The 24,679-nt window shown below is 37.2% G+C and overlaps 1 protein-coding gene across 1 annotated transcript in view; it reads right to left on the reverse strand.

The window, feature by feature from the left end:
* The window catches only part of RALYL (RALY RNA binding protein like), a 405,662-nt gene that overhangs the window by 111,064 nt on the left and 269,919 nt on the right, over window positions 1-24,679 (reverse strand). Inside the window, exon 2 of the mRNA XM_062189870.1 lies at window positions 14,155-14,230. Coding sequence (XP_062045854.1) covers window positions 14,155-14,230 — 76 coding nt within the window. The remainder of the gene's footprint in view (window positions 1-14,154; window positions 14,231-24,679) is intronic.

Genomic DNA, 24,679 nt, shown 5'->3' on the forward strand with positions numbered 1-24,679 from the left:
TTTTGCCCCATTCCTTTTCTCTTCATATGTTTTATTTATTAAATAGCTTTGGACATAATGCACAGGTATGTTTTCTATAAAAAATACTAAATTTTTTCCATGGCTTTATGAACAATTTTTGAACATTTCATTTAATACATATTCCACAATACTTAGTATTTTGGTGAGTTCATATTATTTTCCATCATAAATAAAATTGAAAGGAACATCTTTTGGGAAATAATTTCATATTTTTTACATGTTAAATATATTTAGGGGTAGACGTTTGCTTTGGTGATTAAGGTACACATATTCCATATTGGAATACCTGGGTTTTGAGTTCCCGTTCCACTTTCAAAACAGCTTTCTGCTCATGTACACTGTGTGAGGCAACAGATGATGACTCAAGTACTTGGGTCCTGGCTATCCATGTGGGAGACCTAGATGGAGTTCCAGGCTGCCGACTTTGGCTTGGTCCACACCTAGCTATTAGAGGCATTTAAGGAGTAAAGTAGCAGATGGAAGATTTCTGTATCTCTGTTTCTCTCTCTCTCTTTGGCCTTTCAAATAAAGATGTTTGAAAAAGTGACACCATTAAAAATATTTAGGATTATCTCCTTAGATACACTTTAAGAGATAGAATCACTTAGTGAATATATATGACTATTTTAAGATTTTATATAAAATTTGAAAGAAAAAAGGAATAAACTCAATACTGAAGCACAGGTGCCTGATTTCAGCCTCTGGGTTAGAAATTAAACAGAAGTTTTCCAGAATGTTAGAAATGGAAATAAACTAAGAAATGGTTCATCCGACTCCTTCATTTTACAATGAGAAAACTGGATTTAAAAGACATTGAATCAATTATAGTTACTTAGTTGGTGTGATCAGCAAGTAGTAGATAAATGATCTGGTTGCAGGTTTCCTGACTTCCAGTCCAGTGCTACTAACCACTGAAATCTCTTAAAAGATGTGAATAATCCTGACACATAAGGAGAAATTTTGCCAGAAGACAGGATATTTCAAACTATTAAAAACCAAACAATTTAACATCACAGTTTTTGCTTCCAATGTAATATTCTTAATTGAAACAATATCCTTGTCTTTCAATTCTCTCATATAGTAAACATAAACCAAATGGACATCAACCCTGACTGGAGGAAGATCCCTGAGTATTCTGATTGTAAACAATAGCAACAAAAATAAATTCCCAATCATTCCACTACAAAGAAACTTGGAAAATTTTATAGTCAATTATTTTTCAAAAGAATAAATTCATCTGAGGCATTCATCATCCATGGACAACTGATAATCTAATGAGACTACGCAGTTTTTTCACCTCCTTCGTTTAGACATGGAAAAAGGAGGCTTTTCTAGCTTCATTTCTTGTATTTATAATCAATCAGATAATTACTTTCAGAATGACATGAAATGTTTTTATCAGTCTGCCCATTTTAAGTTTCTGCTTCCTCAGGAAAGCTACTAAAGATATTAACTCTGTGCTAGCTGGATTGATTCCAAGCCCTTCCAATTAGAACTTGCCTTGTCAGTGTTTCTGCATACACCTTCCTCCTATCTAATCCATAATTTTATTAGAGATTTTTATTTATTTATTTGACAGATAGAGTTATAGATAGTGAGAGACAGAGAAAGAAAGAAAGGTCTTCCTTCTGTTGGTTCACTCCCCAAATGGCCACAACGGCTGGAGCTGCACCGATCTGAAGCCAGGAGCCAGGTGCTTCCTCCTGGTCTCCCATGCCAGTGCAGGGGCCCAAGCACTTGGGCCATCTTCCACTGCCTTCCCAGGCCACAGCAGAGAGCTGGACCAGAAGAGGAGCAACCGGGACTAGAACCAGGTGCCCATATGGGATGCTGGTGCTGCAGGTGGAGGATTAACTCAGTAAACCACAGTGCCAGCCCCTAATCCATAATCTAATAACCTAATCCCTAAAGGTTTTCCCAAAGCTTCCAGGGTTGAGGATGCAAATTTGAGTAATTTTTCCAGTCTCCTTACTGGTTAATAATAAAGACTTTGTTTTCTCAAAATTCTGACATCAAAAAGATGAATGGGAGTAGGAGTTTATATAATTTGAACAAGGAAATTGAGGTCTATTATATATATATAATATACATTGTTTTTATATATATATACTATTTTATTATATATATTTGGCCGAGGAAAGCTAAGAAATCTATACATTTCATTTTTCAATTGTGCAAAATTTAAAAATCCTTTTTATAATAATCTATTCTAGTAACATAATTTGTGATAAGTATTTTAAGCTTTAAATGGCCAGAAGAAAAGACATTTCTTAAAGATAATAGAATTGGATAATTTTGCAAAATGATTTTCTGTAGTTAAAAAAAATCACCCACACAGCAAATATAAGACAAAAATGACAGATGGAAGAGGGCTCTTTGATTTCTAGTAATCCAACTGCATTTACCTATGTTACAGATATTAATTTCTTCTTCTCTCCTGATTTTGTATGGGCTCATATATTATTCTCCATCCTGACAAATTTGTTGTGACTACTTGTTTTGGTTGTTAGAAGATAAATGTTTTGTCTTGCTCTCAAAGCATCAGCAAACATGTTAGGAGTTTGTTACTTTCATGTTTGCAGGCCAAAGAACAATTAGGACAGTAGGGCAGAGAGTTCAACTGCAGGGCAGAATAAGAGGAAGTTTCCATCACCTCTTAAACAGTGCTCTCAATTGTGCTTAGGGAAAATGAGACAAAACATAAGACCTCAAATTGGAAGAAGAAATATAGAATGATTTTAAGTTTGGAATCAGGAAACTTGGTTCCCAGCATAAGTTTGGAGCCTGGTTGTTCATTATCTCTGAACCTTGACATCCTCCCTTGCACTGCCATTAAGGACAAATACAAATACATAAGAGCTGACTTCTCCCTGATGAAAATAAGGGAAGAGATTTCCCTCCTTTCTTTTTCCTTTGGACATTTGCTTTAGAAAACTGTTTCCTTAATACTTTCTCCTTCTTTTGAAATGTACATACATCCATTTCAGATAAGATTGGCTATTTGTCAGCTTTGTGTTGTAAGAGTCTTTCCCTTACACCTGGGGACCATCCTTTTGAAATGTAAATCTCACTAGGAGGGAGGGGAGAGTGCATTTATTTATCTCTAGGTTTGGGGGAGTGGAGCGCAGCGGAAAGTGCCTAACATCCTATTGCAGTGAACAGGTAGTTCCAAATTTCAAAACTATTTCTGTTATGAGGCTAGGAGAAACTTGGTTTCCCTCTGTATAAAGTCAATTAGCTAACAGATAGGGTGACAACAGTTACCAGGTGAGAATGAATTATTAGTGACAAATGATGCTGTCAAATCCTGATACATTAAGACTAGTTATTTACTTTGAAAACAATTATGGAATGGGTAGTATCTGTCTGATTGTTTAGAAAGGTGAGATTTCTGTCTTCATTCGATCTTATAGCAGGCTGTATGTAAGGTACCCCACATCCACCTTTTTGGAGAGAACTCTGGCTTGGTAACTGATTTTGTTTTACTTATATTTCTCCAACAATGATGGTAGCACCATAAAATTAAAGACTTTTTAGTCATTAACATGATTCACTTAGACATTGGTCTTGAAATCAGACAGGACTGATTTCTAAGCTTCCTGCCTAGAGCACATAGCCCAAAGGCTACCCACCCTGGAGGCTCAGGGCTACAGCAAGCCCCTCCTGGCAAGAGGCCAGGGAAAAGAGAAGGGCCTGGACACACCGTGTCCCAGGCTTTTAACCCACTTCCAAAGGGGAGTGGTTAATTAACCTAATAGGCTGGTGGGCACCCAGGTGTGGCCAGGTACAGGGATGAGGTCACACAGGACCCTGGTGAAGGTATCAGGTAGGGGGTGAAGTCACATAGGGGCGTGGTGAAGGCCCGGTCTTCCAGCTCACAAACCTAATTGATTTTAATCTAAATGCCTGCCTACTTCAGTCCTAGGGCATATTTAAATATCTTTTATGCTCTCTTCTTTGTAGTCTTGTGAAATGGGAAATGTCCTGGGATCTTGAATCAATTGGGTAGACTGAGAAAGCAGAGATGATATGAGCCCTTGATGAAAAAAGAAGCATGAGAGAACCCTTCAAAACAAAAAGGAACTCACTTGCTAATTTATTTTAGGTTGGAAGTTCAAGGCCCTAAATCCTCTACTGAGGACTGTTCTAAAATAAGAAACAGGACACTGGATCTAAACAGAATAAAAAGCTCCAACCAAATGATGAAAGTAAATGAAATCAGCACTAACAACAAAGACATGCCAACTTATGAGCAAAGCAAGCAAAGGCACTGCTGTTTGCAAGACAGAATTCACAAAATATCTTTATTCCAAGCGGAGATGCACACTTTCCTACTACTAAGCTCCAGGAGGGAGCAGTAGTGTAACTTTTTGTGTTGTAACTCCAACACGCTGTCAGGAGAGCCAGGAAGAAAATGGAAGGAGACGCAAGGAATCTGTCAGGAAAGACCATAACACAAATCCTGATGATGAGATCTTTGGGAGAGTAGAAAATCCTGTTTTCATAAATAAAAGACAAGGGACATTATCTAAAATGAAGGAAAATCAACACCTAGAGGAAATCAGCTGCATGTCTTCATTTGCATCTGCCAACTGAATGAGATGAAATCCACAGGCCCTTCTATCCAATGTAGGTTTACTATTCAGTTTCTAATTCTCCCCACCACAAAGGAGAAAAAGTATTAAATAGAAGGTCATATGTCACTGTATGAAAGGTGGTAGACATATAAGCACAGTCTTTTTCTTCTATTCCTTAAGGCTAAGTGTACAATCCAATCACATATTCAACCCATTCTTGCTTTCTGTCTCCTCCATGTATGAAGTTTTGCAGGTAATTTAAGTAATTATGCTCTGTAGATAAAGCTATCAGGAATACCACTTTCAAAATCTCATAGGAGGATGAACTTGTCACAAGATGTCACAGGATGGTAAATTGTCTTGGAAGAAGCAAGAAGAAATACAGTGTGGCTTATTCTATCGCAGTTAATCTTTGGCTTTCACTGAGAAGCTTCACAAGAGAAATTCCATTAGCTTTAAAACATTGTGTGTGTGTGCGTGTGTGTGTTTATGCTGTTTAAATGCACTTAGGGTGATACCTGCCATGTATACTGGTCACTGATTTCATATGAAGGCCTACGTAATAAGTAGGAGAAGAAAGAGGAAAACATAGTTTCTTTTCACATAGTACAGTGCTGTCTTTTACTATATGGCTACATAAATTATCATGCTTGATTTGACTGCCAGGAATCGCATAGCTAAGTTTGTTGCTTACAACATTGTCATTGTTTAAGTATTATTAATATAATTAAACCTCTTTCTTTCCAAATTCTCATCCAATTCTTGGCTCTTATTACATTCTTGTTCTTCAAATTGGTTACATGATTTTATTTTCTTTGATTGTATTATAAATATCTCAAATCAAAAGTGTAATCTTCAAACAGCCTGAAGACTATTGACATAAATCACAAAAACCTTGGAGATAGATTCTCTGCCTTAAGGAATTGCACTATCCAATTTTCCTGAATCCCTACCATGTTTTTTCTAGATGTAAGATGATATTCATGGCTATTTATGTGCTAAAATGATAACAGAAAACTGCAAATAGGCCATTCTTTAACTTTGGGGAAGAATTGCCTGCAGCAGTGCTATTTTAATAGGCACTGTGTCAGCATTTCTTTAAACCTTTTAAATGTAAAGGTTTTTAAGTTATATGTGCTTAGTGTTAAAATATGAGGGACATATAAGTAAAAGTAACTCTTTTATATGAATCTCTTCTTCTTTAGGGAGTCATAGGAAACATTAACCTGTTTACATAACTGCATACATTTTCATAGCTGAAGGCTCATTTAAAATGACCCCTTAAAGTAGTTTGTTATAGACTTTTTTTCTTCAAATAATCATAACAAGTAAAATTTTTAAAAGGCGAAAGATTTATATGATCTGAAGAGAAACCAGAGTACAAGTAAAATTTATAGAGTATCTCTAATGTTAATGAACATATTATCTTTTTTTTTTAAAAAAGGTTTATTTATTTATTTGAAAGTCAAAGTTAGAGAGGCAGAGAGAGAGAGAGAGAGGTCTTCCATCTGATGGTTCACTCCCTAGATGGCTGCAACAGCAGGAGCTGTGCCAATCTGAAACCAGGAACCAGGAGCTTCTTCCGGGTCTCCCACATGAGTGCAGGGGCCCAAGCACTTGGGCCATCTTTTTACTGCTTTCCCAGGCCATAGCAGGGAGCTGGATCAGAAGTGGAGCAGTCAGGTCTTGAACTGGTGCCCATATGGGATGCCGGCGCTTCAGGCCAGGACGTTAACCCACTGGGCCACAGCGCCGGCCCCTAACATATTATCTTTTAAGACACTCTTTGATGTAGCCAACAATCTGAGAAACAGCAGATGGATTTCCAACCACTTGGAATGCTATAGTTGTTTCAGGAGTGAGGCTTATCTATCACTATTTTCACTGAAGTGGTAATGTACAACATTCACACAACTGACAATTATCAATAAAGTAAATCTTTGGACCTTTTCTGGTACAAAGCAAGTCAACATTCATTTGGGAACTTTGAATTACAGAGAACTCAACTTTAATACCCAGATTCATTGACATTCATTTTGGAGTTTTAGAAGTACACATCTGGTTGTTACATTTTCTCTTGCAGATGTTGGCAACCAGGAGTCAGTAGTTTTATTGCATAAGAAAGGCCATATCCAAACCAAAAAGAGACTGCAATTCCCACATAGACCTAGCAATAACATAGTTTCAAAATGAACTTGGTAGCCATGTTAATTCTTGCTTTTGTGTGCATTTTAGAAAAACAGGACATATTAGGTAGCAGGTAGGAGGGACTATTTCTTTCTCTTCCTCACATGCCACTGTGTAACCCAAGGTGTCCATTCCTAAAGGCTTTCTGAGTGGACCCACCTAGCTATCCAGGTAGAGAAGAAAGAAGCCTTTGTCAGTGCGAAGGTAGGCATTGACCCTGGAAGTATTTTCTTCCTTCCTTCCTTCCTTCCTTCCTTCCTTCCTTCCTTCCTTCCTTTCTTTCTCTCTCTCTCTCTCTCTCTCTCTCTCTCTCTCTCTCTTTCTTTCTTGACAGGCAGAGTGGACAGTGAGAGAGAGACAAGAGAGAAAGGTCTTCCTTTTCCGTTGGTTCACCCCTCAATGGCCGCTGTGGCTGGCGCGCAGCGGCCAGCGCACTACACTGATCCAAAGCCAGGAGCCAGGTGCTTTTCCTGGTCTCCCATGCGGGTGCAGGGCCCAAGCACTTGGGCCATCCTCCACTGCACTCCCGGGCCACAGCAAAGAACTGGACTGGAAGAGGAGCAACCGGACAGAATCCAGCGCCGCGACTGGGACTAGAACCCGGTGTGCCGGCGCCGCAGGCCGAGGATTAGCCTATTGAACCACGGCACCGGCCTAAAGTATTAAGTTTCTATAAGTGAATATTTATGGCCCTTGATGTTATAAAATGAGATGGAAATAAAGGCAATGATAATAGCTATAATTATTAAACATCTCAGCAAACTTGAGTAAGTCAATAGAGTGGAGATATCCAGGACGTTTTCTCTCCTTATTGATTCAATTACTTTCATTCCTTTTTATTTCATTCATTATATTCAGGTTTTGAAAGAAGGAGTGACAGGGGGCTAGGCAGAGGAACAGAGTCAGAAAGAGAGAGAGAGAGAGAAAGAGAGAAGGAGAACTGAGACAGACAGAGACAGAGACAGAGAATCTCCTATCTTCTGATTTGCTCTCCAAATACCCACAATAGCCAGAACTGGGCTAGGCAGGGCAGAAGACAGGAGCTCAAATTCAATCTGGGTCTCTTATATGGGTGGTCAAGAATCAAGTATTTGAGTCATCACCTGTTGCCTTCCAGCGTGTGAATTAGCTGAGGCAGCTACATTGGAAACAGAGGAGCAAAGAGTTGAATCAGCCTTAATTTAACCAGCATGGCTTAACTACCGTGTCAGAAGTCTACCACTTCATTAATTGGATTTCTATTTTCAAGGTTATATGGGAAATTTGATCACTTTGAGGGTCACATTTCCTAGTGATGTGCCAGAGACACAATGAATACAAGGGGATTATAGAACTCACATGGACCCAGGGGAAAATAAATCACCAGAGATAATTTGCAGTAGTAACTTAACTTGCCCTGTGGTCTTAAAGTTTTTTTTTTTTTTTTGAACACTTACATTTTCATGCTATAACTCATGTTTATGGGAACCACCACCAATCTTGGTGACCTCAAACTGGTGATGGTGACAGTTCTAGTTATCCTGTGACAGTTTTAGAAGAAATGCAGTTACTTGTAGTGATGATCCTGATTCCTATGGTCATATTTGTGGGGTGAAAAGGTTGCTATGAAAGGCATCTGTATGGCAATTACAGAACCATATTTGGCAATCTCTAAGAAATCTACTAAACTATAAAATCAGTGGAATAAAATTTTATGTGTAACATGTCCTACTGAGCTGTGTTCCCTGTAACAAGGAGGGCTGCTCCTAGGTGAATGAAAATTTGTACTTGTTTTGCTATAATAAATGGTGTCTTTGTTCTTTCGTGTCTTTGTTGCCTTTGCTCACATCAGAGAAGCGAGATCTGTCTACTTTATAAGCACAAGCAAAACCATCTTACAGTTATTCTCATTTAGCAATTAATTAGCATTAACTGGAACTTGGCATGTTGGAAAACTCAGATTGAATTATTTTAGAGCATTATATATATTATGTAGGGTACATAGCACATTTGGAGCAGTAATTTATTAAATGCTATAATATTTTCCCAAGAGGATGGATTAGCTATTCACCATTAGGACAAGGTCCAATATTTATGAAATGTTCACAAATGATTAATTACATTCCATTTACAAATAGACTAGCAGGAGACATTTATTGCAAGTGTTATTTTAATGAATTGTCTGTCTTCGTGAATTCATGTCCAAGGTTGCAATAATTTATTTTTTGCTACCTTCACCCAACCTTAGAGTTGAACCTGCTACTGCTTGTCAATGCCTCACCTATTACATCTTAAAATCATGTGCTCATTGCTCCAGGTGCTTGAGCTAGAAAACTTGGGACATCTGTGACTCTCTTTCTCTCATACCCCATTTCCAATCAGTAGCAACATCCCAATATCCCAAAAGCTCCTTGTTGCCTTTAGAATAAAACTATCTCTAATCTGATATCCAGAGATAGTCACAGCTTGAGCCACCATAATGTTGTTACCCATTCTCTACCAAGTTGACTAGTGTAGCTCACACCATGAGACGCAGTTCTCCACCTCTGTGGCTTCATCCTTGCACATTTTTTCTTTGTCTTGCAAGCCCCTCTTTCCCTTTGATGAATGAATGTCTGCTTGCTCAGAAACCAGCTCACGTATCATCTTCTCTTGTGAGTTCCCCAGACTTTTCACTTCCTCCCCCTTAGGCAGAATCAGTAACTCTGATTTATTTTCTTAATACAGGTGCTTGCATACTTCTGGATTGTCCTTGTTTACTTATGCATCAAAGTCATGAGAAAGTAAGCTTCTTAAAGCCTCATTGTGTTTATTTTTGTATCTTCTAACACATATTAAACATGTAGTGAAGACTGGTTGAATAAATTGAAAGTCCTCTTAAAAGAGGAAATAAAGCAAAGTTATTCCCCAGTGGATACTCCACGTGAATACCCTTTTGTGGTTGGTGATGGAGATAAAGTGGATGTACATGAAGAAGAACTAACAGGAGATCATTTCCAAGCCTCAACAGAGAACAGCCAGACAGAGTAGTTTAAAGCAGGAAGGTAAATTAGACATTACCTTTAATTATACTCTTATGAACAAATAATTTACTTTTATTACATTATACTCTCTTCTCAATCTGTATCTTGGCATTTTTTGTGCCAGTTGCCTAGAAAGGTAGCTATTATAGTCCCTAGAACATAGTAAACAAACAATAAATATGCCTTGCAGGGATGAACGAGTGAACAAATGGAAATATTCTAGTTTTTTTTTTTTTTTTAGGTAAGGAAACAGACTCAAAGATGCAAAGCATAGGAAAGCAGGAGCCACCTCTTTTCTAAGGTGCTACCATATTTTCTATGTTGAGCTAGATGCTTTCACTTCATTATGCAATTTATACTCTCAAGAAAATTATGCAACTATTAGATAAACAACTCAAGGTTTACATCTGTGCTCTATGATCACACAAATACTTTGTCATTTTGATGTTCTTGTCTGGTGCTTGTCACCTGCTGGCATGGTATTTTTGGACAGTAGTATATTGATAATTGGTTTTGGTGACTAGCAAAACTCTGTTTTGAATATTCTGTATTATTTACATGGTAGCATGTGAGTAGATATAGGGAGCTGTGATCTAGTAGTAAGATCACTAGACTTGAAGGCTGAAAACTAATGTTCAGTTCCTAATCCTGTTATCTTACTTTGAGCAAATCCTTTAACATCTTAGAAATTTAGTTCTCTCATGTGTAAAGCAAGGCATATAATTCCAGCTTTGTGGAGTTCTATGATGAACAGAAGAAAGATGACCACAAAACAGCTTTCCACCTAAAAATAAAGTTTCATTATTCTGAAGCTTATGTAAGAATGAGAATATGTGTATAAAAAGGCTTTCTCAACTCATGCTCATTCCCTTTTATTTCATTTGTTACTGTTTTGCAATTTCACTGTATCCTGGCTTATATTCATATAAACAGATTAAAATAAAATAAATAAGCTTTTCCCCATTGATGTGATTTGTATTCAATATAGCATATTTAAATGAAATTCTGCTTTTAATTTTTTGAATTCATAATTCAACATGATTTAGTAACAGAGAATTAACAGCTAAAAGACAGTTGTTTCTTGTCATGAGCTTCCATTATCATAAGGAAATCAAAAAGGTACAAGAACAGGAACATATGAAAATTAACAGTACTGCACAGCCAAGACAACTTCATGATTTGATTGCCTGCTTGTTTTGTTAATAATTGAAAATATGACATTTCAAATTTCCATACTCTCTACAGCTCTATGCATCTATTTATTTATTTTTTTCATTTATTAAACTTTTATTTAATGAATATAAATTTCCAAAGTACAGCTTATGGGTTACAATGGCTTCCCCCTCCCAAAACTTCCCTCCCGCCCGCAACCCTCCCCTTTCCCGCTCCCTCTCCCCTTCCATTCACATCAAGATTCATTTTCAATTCTCTTTATATACAGAAGATCAGTTTAGTATATATTAAGTAAAGATTTCAACAGTTTGCCCCCATATAGCAACACAAAGTGAAAAAATACTGTTGGAGTACTAGTTATAGCATTAAATAAGAATGTACAGCACATTAAAGACAGAGATCCTACATAATTTTTTTTAAAAATTAATTAACTTTCTATGCCATTTCCAATTTAACACCAGGTTTTTTATTTTCATTTCCAATTATCTTTATATACAGAAGATCGATTCTGTATATAATTAGTAAAGATTTCATCAGTTTGCACCCATACAGAAACACAAAGTGTAAAAATACTGTTTCAGTACTAGTTATAGCATCACTGCACATTAGACAACACATTATGGACAGATCCCACATGAGATGTAAGTACACAGTGACTCCTGTTGCTGACTTAACAATTTGACACTCTTGTTTGTTTATGGCGTCAGTAATCTATGCATCTATTTAAAAATGAATCTGCTAAAATAATTATTACTCAGTTTTGGCCGGCGCCGCGGCTCACTAGGCTAATCCTCCGCCTTGCGGCGCCGGCACACTGGGTTCTAGTCCTGGTCTGGGCACCGATCCTGTCCCGGTTGCCCCTCTTCCAGGCCAGCTCTCTGCTATGGCCTGGGAAGGCAGTGGAGGATGGCCCAAGTCCTTGGGCCGTGCACCCCATGGGAAACCAGGAGAAGCACCTGGTTCCTGCCATCGGATCGGCGCACTGCGCCGGCCGCAGCGCGCCTACCGCGGCGGCCATTGGAGAGTGAACCAACGGCAAAAGGAAGACCTTTCTCTCTGTCTCTCTTTCACTGTCCACTCTGCCTATCAAAAATAAAAAAATAAATAAATAAAAAAATAAAATAATTATTACTCAGTTTTATAAACATTGCATTTACCTCAAACAAGGCACAGAAAGTATTATTTTTCTTGTTTTGACTTCTCTGCTTTTTTTTTTTTTAGAAAAAGATTTCTTTTATTGGAAAGGCAGAGTGGCAGAGAGAGAGGTTACAGACACAGAGAGAAAGAGATCTTCCATCTGCTGGTTCATTTCCTAAGTGGCTGCAATGGCCAGAGTTGGGCAAGAAGGAAGCCAGAAGCCTGGAACTCCATTCAGGAGTCCACATGGGTGGCAGGTTTCCAACAATTTCAGCCATCCGAAATTGCTTTCCCATGCACTTTGGCAGTTAGCACATTATAAAGAGAGCAGCTAGAACTCCAATCAGTGCTCCAATGTGGGATACTAGTGTTGCAAGTGGTGGCTTAATGCACTGAGCCACAACTCTGGGCTTTCATCTCTGCTCTTATTGCCAATACTAATTTATGACAAATTATCAGGATTTGTTTTGTTTTGTTGCTTTACATTTTTATATAAATTTTTATTAAAACAAAAGAATTTAAAAGTAATAAGATAGTAGGATACATTTTTTAATATAGCTTTGAAAATCTCTGATGGTCACACAGAAGAAAGCATTAGGGCCTTAGGAATGAATAGGATCTTAACAGTGATCCAATTACAATCCTTATGCATATTTTAAGGTTTGAAAAATGAGGCTGTAAGTGGCTGAAAGGAGATATGCCAGTTTTTAGAGGCTAAAACAAAGAAATAGCTTGAGGCCTTCTTATATGTACTCTTCTTATTCTACTCTATCAGAGCATACTTCATTTTAACTTATGAGGGCTCTTCAAAAAGTTCATGAAAAATTCATGTTATAAAAATTATGCATATATTTCAAAATTTTTTGCACCAAAATAAAGTGATCTTTTGATTACCTTTTGAAGCTTCTTCGTACATAATGTAATTATCTTTTGTCCAAATTATATCAGGACAAAAGTTAATCTTGCTCAACACTTATGTTAGCTTTTTTGGTGTGGATGCTGATTGAAGGATGATATGTATCTAGGTGAGGATCAAATAAATTGGATGATAGGAGATCTCAACAGCCTGGAACAACTGGCTAAATCTATAACAAGGGAGCTTAACAGAGAGATGTAAAGTCAGCACTTATAGTACAAACACCAATAGCAAAAGTACATGAAGTGGGGGAGCTTAAAAGCAGAATGTGACTTTTTTTTTTTAATCAAAAGTGGTTGTGTTTAAAGAACTAACGTTCATTCTTTGTTTATTCTTGTCCTCGTTTCGAAATCAACTGAATTTTACTTCACCTAATAGAAATATGTTCAGGACAACAAAGGCACCAACTCTAGTCTACTCTATCCACCTGCATTTCTGAATATAGGTAAGACACTGAAAAACTAATGCAGTCAGAGTGAAAAGACCAGAAGGTTAAATTGACTCAGAGCAAAGTAATTTAAGTAAGGCCAAGATAATTGGATGTGGCTCTCTCAAAACAGAATAATTATTTTTGTTTGTTTTGGATAAATAACCATGAAAAAAAATACTCATTGTGACAGAAGAAGCTGATTGAGTGCGAAAAATGTGGACTGTGGCATCAGAAGATATGAGTTTGAGTACTGGTGCCATCATTTACCTGTGGTGTGACCCTGATAATAAAATCCCTTAAGAAACTAAATCTCAGTTCTTAACCTGCAAGATGAGAACAGGAACAACTACATTGTAGTACTGTTATGAAAATTAAATTAAACCATATATGTAAAACACCTACAGTACATAGCATGCAGCTGATAGTCAAAAAACATTGACTTTTCCATCCACTTGTCAGGTAAAGTTATTAGAGATTTTCATTAGATTTGAGAGCTGTCATGTAGAAAGGTTATATAAGCAGACATGACATGAGAAGGCATCTAAGATCCCTGCCAATGCTGCATGATATATTTACATGTTGACTGACAACATGTACTTTATATTCCAGTAAAGATTATTATTAAAAATTGTTGATGCCTTACAAGCATGGTGCCTTATAAAGTTCCAAGAAAATTTAGCTAGCACATATAGTAAAACAATGCTTGCTTACCTGTAAAGCGCAGAAAGGGGCCTCTTGTTTCCAGGTTTTGGTCTATATGGTTTGGGCTCACCTGCCATGTTGATATCTGAAAACACAAAACAAAATAGTAGTGATTAAGAAAATATTAAAGCATTTCAGAACGATTTTATTTTTCTTCATTTGCTTATGGAAACTTGTATGCCATTCATTCACATTCACTTAATACATACCTATTAAGAACCTACTCTATGCCAGGCACAGTTTGTTGCCACACATAAAATAGATTAGATCCCCGCCCTTATTGAACTTTCATTCTAATGGGAGGAGACGGAGACAAACAATAAAAATAAAAATAAGAACATATTAGAAAGTGGTACGAATGACGAGAAAAGGAAATCTCAAGAAAGAGAAGGAGAATTCAGGATGCTTAATAAAGAGTGAAGTAGCCTTAATATTTTCATTTTTTGAGAAGAATTTCTTAATATGTATAAATTTTGTATGGAATATCGCTTTGTTCATAAGAGGGATTATTAAATTTCTCATAACATTTTTCACCAATATGGACAAGTAAGCTAGAAGGGTGTGATCACAAAACATGCCATGTTTTTTGTTTCTCAAGATTTATTTATTTGAAAGGCAAAATTACAGAGAGACAGAGAGGGAGAGATAGATAGAGAGAAATCTTCCATCTACTGGTTCACTCCCCAAAAGGCTGCAAAGGCTGGAGGAGGGCCAGTCCAAAGCCAGGAACCAGGAGCTTTATCTGGGTTTCCCATATGGGTGCATCAGCCTAAGCCCTTGGGTCAACCCCTGCTAATTTCCTCGGTGCATTATCAGGGAGATGGACTGAAAGTGGAGCTGCTGGTTCTTCAAAGACCAAATAAATAAATCTATGACCTAATATCACCAAATTACTAGAGAACATTGGGGAAACTCTTTAAGATATTAACACAGGCAAATACTTCTGGGAAAAGACCCCAGAAGCACAGGCAATCAAAGCCAAAATTGAAAAATGGGATTACATCAAGCTGAGAGCTTTTGCACTGCAAAAGAAACAGTCAGCAAAATGAAGAAGGAACAGACAGAATGGGCGAAAATATTTGCAAACTTTGCAACTGATAAAGGGTTAACATCCAGAATCTATAAAGAACTCAAGAAAACAACAACAAAACAAATAATCCAGTTAAGAAGTGGGCAAAGGATTTGACAGCTATTTTTCAGGAGGAAATTCATATGGCCAGCAGACACATGAAAAAATATTCAGGATCACTAGCCATCAGGGAAATGCCAATCAAACCAATCAAACCACATTGAGGTTTCACCACACTTCAGTTAGAATAGCTCACATATAGAAATCAACAAATGACAAATGTTGGCAAGAATGTGGGGGGAAAGGTAACCTAGTGCACTGTTGGTGGGAATGTAAACTGGTGTAGCCACTGAGGAAGACAGTATGGAGATACCTCAGAAATCTCAGTGTGGACCTACCATATGACCCAGCCATCTCCATCTCACTTCTGGGAATTTACCCAAACCAAAAGAAATCAGCATTTGAAAGAGTTATCTGTACCCCTATTTTCACTGCAGCACAATTCACAACACCTAAGGTATGGAATCAACCTAAGGATGTTCATCACCATTGACTGGATAAAGAAATTATGATATGCATACACTATGGAATACTACTCAGATGTAAAAAAAAAAAAAAAATGAAATCCTGTCTCTTGCAAAAAGATGTATGTAACCAGAAACCATCATACTCAGTGAAATAAGCCTGCCCCCAAACGACAGATATCATATGTTTTCCCTGATCTGGGGTAACTAATCAGTATCAGAAATGTAATATTTAGGAGTGAAATGGACATTTTGATATTTGATGATTATTTACAGTCCTTGCCTCATCTATAGAGGAACAGTGTTTTTTTTTTTTCTTCCTTTATTCATACTATTTGTTGAACTATTTTATTAGCATAGGGTTAACTTTATAATCATTAAGTAAATTGAAAATAGAACTTTGTAAAAATTAAGATTGTGAATGGGAGATGGAGGAGGAAGAAGTATTGGAGCTTGGGTGGGAGAGAGGGTAGGGAGAAAGTATCACTATGTTCCTAAATCTGAATTTATAAAATACATGAAACTTCTATAACTTAAATAAAATTTAAAAAAAGAAAGTGGAGCAGCTGGGACTGGAACCAGCACTCATATGGGATGTCAGTGTTGTAGGTGGGGCTTTACCTGCTATGCCACTGTGCTGGCCACACTCTCCATATTTGAAAAGAAAAAATATGCACTGAGCAATCAGAATGTCAAGTTATAGAATTCAGGGATTATAGGATTTAGTTATAAAGTTCAGACGGAGAAGGATCATATCTTTTGCCTTCAAGAACTGAAAATATGACCAAGGCTACAGATAGACAAGAAGATGCTTAAGTACATGACAAAACAATATGTGCATATACTCTGCAAACACCAATCCTAAGGAAACTCTTTTTAAGATTGACTTAAAAAAAAAAAGGGAGAGGGAGAGGGAGAGAGGGAGAGGGAGAGGGAGGGAAGGGGAGAGGGAGAGGGAGAGGGAGAGGGAGGGAGAGGAAGAGGGAGAGGGAGAGGAGGAAGGAGGGGGAGGGGAGGGGGGAAGAGAGGAGGGGAGGGGGAAGGGAGGGGGTAGGAAGAGGGAAGGGGAGAGGGAAGGGGAGAGGGAAGGAGAGGGAGGGAAGGGGAGGGAGAGGGAAGGGAAAGGGAGAGGGAAGGGGGAGGGAGAGTGGTAGAGGGAGAGGTTCACTCTTCAAATGGCTGCAATGGCTAGAGCTGGGTCAATCTGAAGCCAGGATTCAGGAGCTTCTTTTGGGTTTCCCACGTGCGTCAGGGGCCCAAGGACTTGGACCATCTTCAACTGCTTTCCCAGGCCATAGCAGAGAATTCGATAAGAAGTGGAGCAGCCAGGACTAGAACTGGCACCCATAGGGGATGCCGGCACTGCAAGTAGCAGCTTTACCTGATTTGCCACAGCACCGGCCCCTTAAAGAAACTTTTCTAGCAGCTTATGATTATAAAGCAAATCAAAAATATGTTTTGAAAAATAAATGGAACAAATTTCATGTATTTCATATATGCAGTTTTAAGAACATAATTATCTTCCTATCCTACCCTCCCTCTTTCCCTCACTCCTACCTTCCCTTCTCTTTCCTATTTTTCTTTGAATTTTTACAGTGACATATTTTCAATTTATTTTATAATCACAAGCTTAACCCTCCAATGAAAAATTCAAGAAGTACTAAGTAGAAAAGCACTGTTCCTCAAGAGTATAGACAGGCAGATCTCGACTGCCAGCAGCGGGAGGGTGTGGTCATGTTGGCTGGTGTGACCACAGCCTCAGCCTCTCTCTGCCAAGGTGAAACAATTGCCTGGGGTGAAACCACAGTGCCTACGCACTTTGGTGTGGATTTGGAGTAACTGGAATGTTTGCACATCACAGATGTAAGTCTAAATTAGTAAAATGATCTTGGAAAATAGTTTGACAGTTTCTACTAAACTTAAATCTTTTCAAATGCATGACCCAAAAGTATGCATGTAAAGAAACTGTTGCATATGTGTGTCATAAGACATGCTCATTGTAATAAACTCACTTTGAAAATGTTCCTGGGAAAAAACACAACTATGTATTGGCGGGTAATAGCAAAAGTCAACTTTGGTATTTTGATAGAAAAGTGTATTATAAAACAGGAGAGGAGAGTGAGAAAGAGACAGCCAGCCATATGTAACAACACTGATTGTTTGATGAGCCTCAGAAAGGTAACACTGACCAAAAATATTATTGTGGGAAAACACTGACAGTGTGAGTCTTTAATGAAAATTATGTTTCAGAATTAAACAGTATAATATATAGGAATAAACATACATGATAAGCATAATAAAAAGAAAGCAGAGATTATGAATTTAGTATGAAGGAAATGCCCAAAAGGGTAGGGATAGAAAAAAAAAAAACAAACATGAGACTTGTGTGCGGCTTTAAAATAAATCATAATGAATCATTTCTTAACGTACTATGCCACTATGCCAGCGCAAAATAATGAGCTAATTCTTAAACTGGGTAATGACACCATGGATGTGCATTATAGTATTAATCCTTATAATTAAAAAAGGTTTTAAATTTTATTTTAAGTGATTAATAAATAATACATTTAAAAGGAACCTGAACTAAAAATGGCAAATGTTGTGTTCATAAATACTCAGGTAAGAGGCAATAGGTTTTGATAAAAATGTATTTATCTGAGATTGTGAGCTGGTTCAGAGTGAGAATGGAGAACAGGCAGGGAAGATTATTGGGTGTTAGAGGGTCATTAGAAACCACAATTGGAACTTCATGTCTGATCTAAGTGGGATATAATTACGATTGTACTTAGAACACAGGCAAGAACAAAAGACAGTAATTCTTGTGTGATTTGGAATAAGGCACAGGCAAAAATCAAGGCTGTCTGAATATTTCAATGTGACATAGTTGGCACAAAAAAAAGTAAATGAGGGGGCAGTCATTTGATGAGGGAGTTAAGACACCTGCATCCCATGTAAGAGTGCCTGGGTTTGAGCCCTCTTTTCACACAATAGTGATGGCTCAAGTAGTTGAGTCTCTACCACCCACACTGGAAACTTGGAGTGAGTTTATGGCTTCTGGCTTTGGCCTGGCAGTTGTGGGCATTTGGATTGTCAACCAGCACATGGCTGATTTCTCTCTCTCTCTCTCTCTCTCTCTCTCTCTCTCTCTCTCGGTGTCTGCCTTTTGATTTTTTTTAAAGAAAAGAAAGGGAAATGAAAACAGGTTTATATTATTTTTTATCAGCTGTATAATCATGATAAAGGTGCCTGTCTGTGAAAATATTGTTAAGATATCAACTGCATATTTCTTAGGCCCCTGACTTATAAAATGGAAATATAAAATGGTTTTCATAAATAAATAAAATGCTTGCAATTTAACATCTATCAACCAAAATAATGTAGCACTCTTTTCTTTTTATGATATAATTTCAGCTGTTCTGAAGATACACCTAGGAGATTTATAGCACGTTTAAACAATTGAAAACCTTTCATAAAAGGCTACTAAGCAGTTCTTCCAGATTCTAGGTACTCAAATGCAGAAGAAACCTCCTTTTTCTAGAAAACATTGAACATTTTAAAAAATTTTATTTATTTATTTTCTGTTATTTGAAGGACAGGAAGGTAGACAGAGAGAGGAGATCTTCCATCTGCTTGTTCACTCCCCAAATATCTGCAAGGCAATCTTCCGACCAGACCGAAGCTAGGGGTCTTGGAACTCCATCTGGGTCTCCCACCTTGGTGGCATGGACTCAAGTACTTGAGACATTACCTGCAGCCTCCCAAGGTGCACATTAGCAGGAAGCTGGAATCAGAAGCAAGACTGGAACCTGAAAGAGCAGGCACTCTAATGTAGGAAGCGGATGTCTTCGCTGCTGTCAAATGCTGGCACATGTTATTTCCCAAGTTCCTAAATTTACAGAGTCATACCAAACACTAAAATTTAGAACAGTTATACCACCCTTGAGAAAAGATATGGATTTAATGAGTTTCAACAAATGCTTTTTCAGATTCTACATTAGATAGAAAGAATAAGCATCTAGTGTTAAATAGCACAGTGGGGTGACTGTAGTTCACAATAACCTGTTACATATTGTGTAATAGAAGAGAGCAGCTCTAAGATTCCAATCATAAAGTAACAGCAGGGGTGGGCATTGTGGTGTAGCAGGTAAAGTCATGGCACTGGTATATGATGGGTGCCGGTTGGAGTCTTGGCAGCTCCACTTCTTCTTCTTCTTTTTTTTTAGAAACATTTTATTTAATAAATATAAATTTTGAAAGTACAATTGGATTGTAGCGGTTTTTCCCCCATAACCACCCTCCCACACACAAACCATCCCATCTCTTACTCCCTCTCCCATCCCATTCTTCATTAAGATTCATTTTAAATTATCTTTATATACAGAAGATCAACTTGGTATATACTAAGTAAAGATTTCAACAGATTGCACCCACAGCTCCACTTTTGATCCAGCTCCTTGCTAATGTGCCTGGGAAAGCCATCAAAAATGGTCCAAATCCTTGGGCCCCTGAAGCCACATTGGAAACCCAGAAGAAGCTCTTGACCCCTGGCTTTGGTCTGGCCCAGCTTTGGCCATTACAGCCATTTGGGGACTGAATCTGTGAATCTCTCTCTCTTTCTGTCTCTCCTTCTCTCTGTAACTATGCCTTTTAAGTAAATAAATGAAATTTTTTAAAAAACAATACTTGCCTCAGAGATGAATTTAAAAAAATAAAATAATGGCAAAGAGAAGGGAAAGTTAGTTACTCTGATTTGATTGGTATAGATCGTATACCCAGATTGAAATCACACTGTACCCCACAAATATATACAATTACAATTAATAAAAATGTAAATTTACAGCAAATAAATAAAGTTTGAAAAAAACATAATCAAATGTCTAGTCAATGTGCATGAGGCTATCAGGCTAGTGGACCTTGTTTCTTGCTCTTAGGATCATACTCTTGTGGTGACGTTGGTAAAACCAGAGAAGGACCTCTTTGAAGAAGTCTATTGATGAAGCCTCTTTTTGCTAGGTGTGCTAGACTCATACAACACAGCTCTTTGGAGGACCTCTCCCCATCCCATCATCACACATATCCAGCCATAGCTTTCCTTGCTGCTGGGAGATGACAAGAAGAATGTCTCCACCTAGAGGGAGGAGATGTATTTGCATTTTTCATATAACATGAGCCTCTGGTGAGCACCTACTGAAGGCATGTGGAACAGACTCATCTGTATCTTAAGGTTTCAGTATTTCAAGTTAGCATGAAAATACACATAAATATTTTAATTCTGCTCCAGAATTATTCTTCTAATATTAAAATTCAAACAGTTGAATTTTTTTTTTTTGGTGGGCTACTTTATCTTTTCACAATAAGTTAACTAAAAAGTTTTAACTATTCTTAAATATTCAGCCAATATTCTTTTATTCTTTATTTTAAAACTAAATGAATAAGTGACACTATTATACCATGACAGGAATTATGAAAATGTTACATAACTGAAAATAATCAATAAGCTGAACATATTTCCACCTGAGGCTACTGAGATGTGGCAAATGGAGATAGGTACTCTTCTATAGTGTCACCCCCAGAAATGGTAAACAGCACATGAAGATACATTTATTAGACCAATCTTTCTAGGATACTACTCAAACCGATGGTAATAGCATTCTATTATTTAAAATTTTTGACACCTGGGGAGATACTCCAGTTCTGTACTCAAAGAGATGTAACTGTCCTCCTTTGCACTACTGTACTTTCATTTCATTTTCATGGCAGTGAAAATCTGTATTTGTGCCCTTTGACTTTGAGCTTTTAACTGGCAGCCATAATTTTACTCAGCATCATATGTTTTTCAGTATCCCAGCCAGCGTTATTTATCTAGTAGATGCTTAATGAGTCTGTTGTCAATTAAAGTTATACAGGCTACAAGGCTTATCCTTGAATGGATTCTAGAGTTTTTAACAAAATTCACTCTGTAAACACATTTCTAAAAGGGAATAATATTTGGAAGATATTAGAGGTATGTTGCCAAAACATTCATCACAGTAAAATAGTTATATGAAAATGCTATGTGATATCTTTTTCTTCCATATTTGTCCTGCATAAAGAGAAAAGTGTTCAATTGTGTTGAATTCAAATGTTTCAATAAAATTTGTATTTGAATACAGAATACTTTTGGATATAGTGCAGCTGTTACATAGGAGCTCTGCCAAAACACTGGTTTATGACATTCTTTGAAATATTTAGGAAAATATTTCATATTTTTTGACATGGATTCAATTTGGAACATCTTATTTTAAATGTTAATGTAATCTTTTAAATCATATATTATTTACATTTCTACAATGCATTATTAAATGATAAAATTACTAATTATTAAATTAAATTATATATTATTTTATTTCTACAATAAACAGACACTTTCTGCTTAATTCCACTGCTAGTGAAACCTCTAGCTTCTGCCACTTTCTAGATAAATTTAACCATGATATGGAAGTAACATCTAACTTCTAGTATAATATAGCATCCAACTTATCAATGTTATCTTCAAGGTGAGAAAAAAATGACAAACTTTTTCTGAAGGAATTAGTTAAAAGGAAAATCTTTATTCTTTGGGTTTTTTTCCTTCTCCAGGTTTAAATAGAAGTAAATAATTTAGCCATGGCATATAGACTGCCAGGACATTAAAATCTTTTATTCACATTTGGAAGATTTAAGTATTCATTATTGCTCCATTGAATAAAAATTCAAGTGAGAAAGAAAAATGTCTGTTAGGTTTGACAAGTGAATGGATATACCCATACATTCCCCAAGGATAAACACCATACATTAAAAAAAGTGCTTTTGCAGTTATTATTAGTTTACATCATCAGAACCACCATGTGAAACAAACAGAGCAGGATCCCTTACTCCCACTTCATGTAGGTAGATATTTGGAGGACTGGCAAACTAAATGGCTTTCATGTTAATATCATTAGCTCAGTTCACTATAGCAATCTTTATATCGAGAAGGGTACATGTTCTAAACATTGAGCTAATGGCAGAGCAAATACCTGCAGCGGACAGAGTCAGTCACAGATCTGAATTGGAGATGCATCCAACTACTACCCTAGAAATTTTCCTATTACATCTCATTGTTTTTTCCAGGTTTTGGATATCACACGATCTTGCCACCCTTTATGGCTGTGCAAATTAGCCTGTAAACAATGCTCTCTTAGTCACCAGGAGCTTTGTCATCATAAGGGAAGATGCAGGATTGAAAGAATGCTGTAGGCAACACTGGGAGAAGCACATTTGACTTCCAGTTGAGCTGCCTGAAGTTTTTTGGCTAGGCAGATTCACAAACTGGTAGTTTGTTGGATCTGTATTACAGTGCTTTTATTCAGGAGAAATGCACCTGACTTACAAACTCAAGTACAGCCTACTCTGTAAATGTTCATTCTTAAACTGTGAACATTGAAGCATTTTGAGCCACAGCTGAGAGTGAGGCGGGTTTTTGCACTATAAAAGCAAATGGGCATCTAATCTTGTTTTTCCCTTCACAGACTCAGAGCTAGTTTTAACACTTGAAATATGTCCTTAATGGTATGTTAAAATATTCGCTGTTATGAGACTGAAACTGTAGTCTAATTTTACTGGGCAGTCACTGAGTTGTGACCACTTTAATGAGCCTTTGGACCCAGTTTCATAAATTAGTTCTGACACAACACTATGGCACGTTGGCCTCTGGTTATTAGAATGCTAATGCAAAGATCACTGGTTGGCCAGATTCCCATTTGTTACTAGAAAATACTCTATGCACCCAAACTCTGTTTGCAAGAGCAAATAAAATTGGGACCTTGAAATTCTTAGGAATTTTCTGGTAAGTCTGTTACTTTTTTGTGACTTTTGTAGATTTAAAATGTTTTTTCCCCAATGGAAATTAAAGTGGAAAAAATGTAGACAAGTATGGTTGAGTGTCATTTTATATTTATGGTCTATGTCATGCAAAGGATATAGTAAGAAGGAAATAAAAATGTCCTGGATTGTTCATTTTCATTGATCAAAAAGTTACAGAACATACAAAATGTGCCAGGTACTGGGTAAGTGAATGTGAACAATATGTGCTCCATGATATCACAGAAAAGAAAAATTTACCAAAAACTATAGAAAATAAATAGTGAGAATAAAAATGTAGACTTCATGATTTAAGAACATGGTGCCTGGGACCGGTGTTGTGGCTAGCAGTTTGAGCCACTGCCTGCTAAGCTGTCATCCTGTATGAAAACCAGTTCAAGTCCTGTGTGTCCACTTCCAAGCCAGCTCCCCGCTAATGCTCCTGGGAAAGCAGTGGAAGATGGCCCATCTACATGGGCCCCTGCACCTAGGTTGGAAAACCAGATGGAGTTCCAAGCCCCTGGCTTCAAGCTGGTCCATTCCCACCATTGTAATCATTTGGAGACCGAACCAGCGGAAGTAAGGTCTTGCTCTCTCTTTGTCTCTCCTCCTCTTGGTAACTTTGACTTGCAAATAAATCTTAAAATAAAATAAAGAAAAAAAGAAGACGGTGACCATTTCTCCATCTCTGAGAACACCCACAAGAATGATTTTGGTAAATGAGTTGGTTTCCTCCCAAGACAGCAACCTAATGTTAGTTTTTTTTTGTTTGTTTGTTTGTTTGTTTTTTTCTGTTTTTTTTTTTTAAACCACATCTACTAGAAAAATCTGCAAGTCTCAGCTCTATCAATTGAGCCAGAGAGACTTGTTTCTGTACTTCTGTTTGATTTTCCTGTTTCCATCAAAATTCCCATTAGCTAATTGTCAAAATACTTTTGATTTACCTCAAAGCATAAATGGCATTAAACTTGATGAAATTTTGTGGCTATAGTGTACATTTAATCAATGTCTGGAGTGAAGTTATTAAGCAAGAGAACACAAGCACATGCTCAGTTTACAAAGTGAATGCAAAGTCGCAATA

The sequence above is a fragment of the Lepus europaeus genome, chromosome 4, assembly GCF_033115175.1.
Source record: "Lepus europaeus isolate LE1 chromosome 4, mLepTim1.pri, whole genome shotgun sequence".
Lineage (NCBI taxonomy): Eukaryota > Metazoa > Chordata > Mammalia > Lagomorpha > Leporidae > Lepus > Lepus europaeus.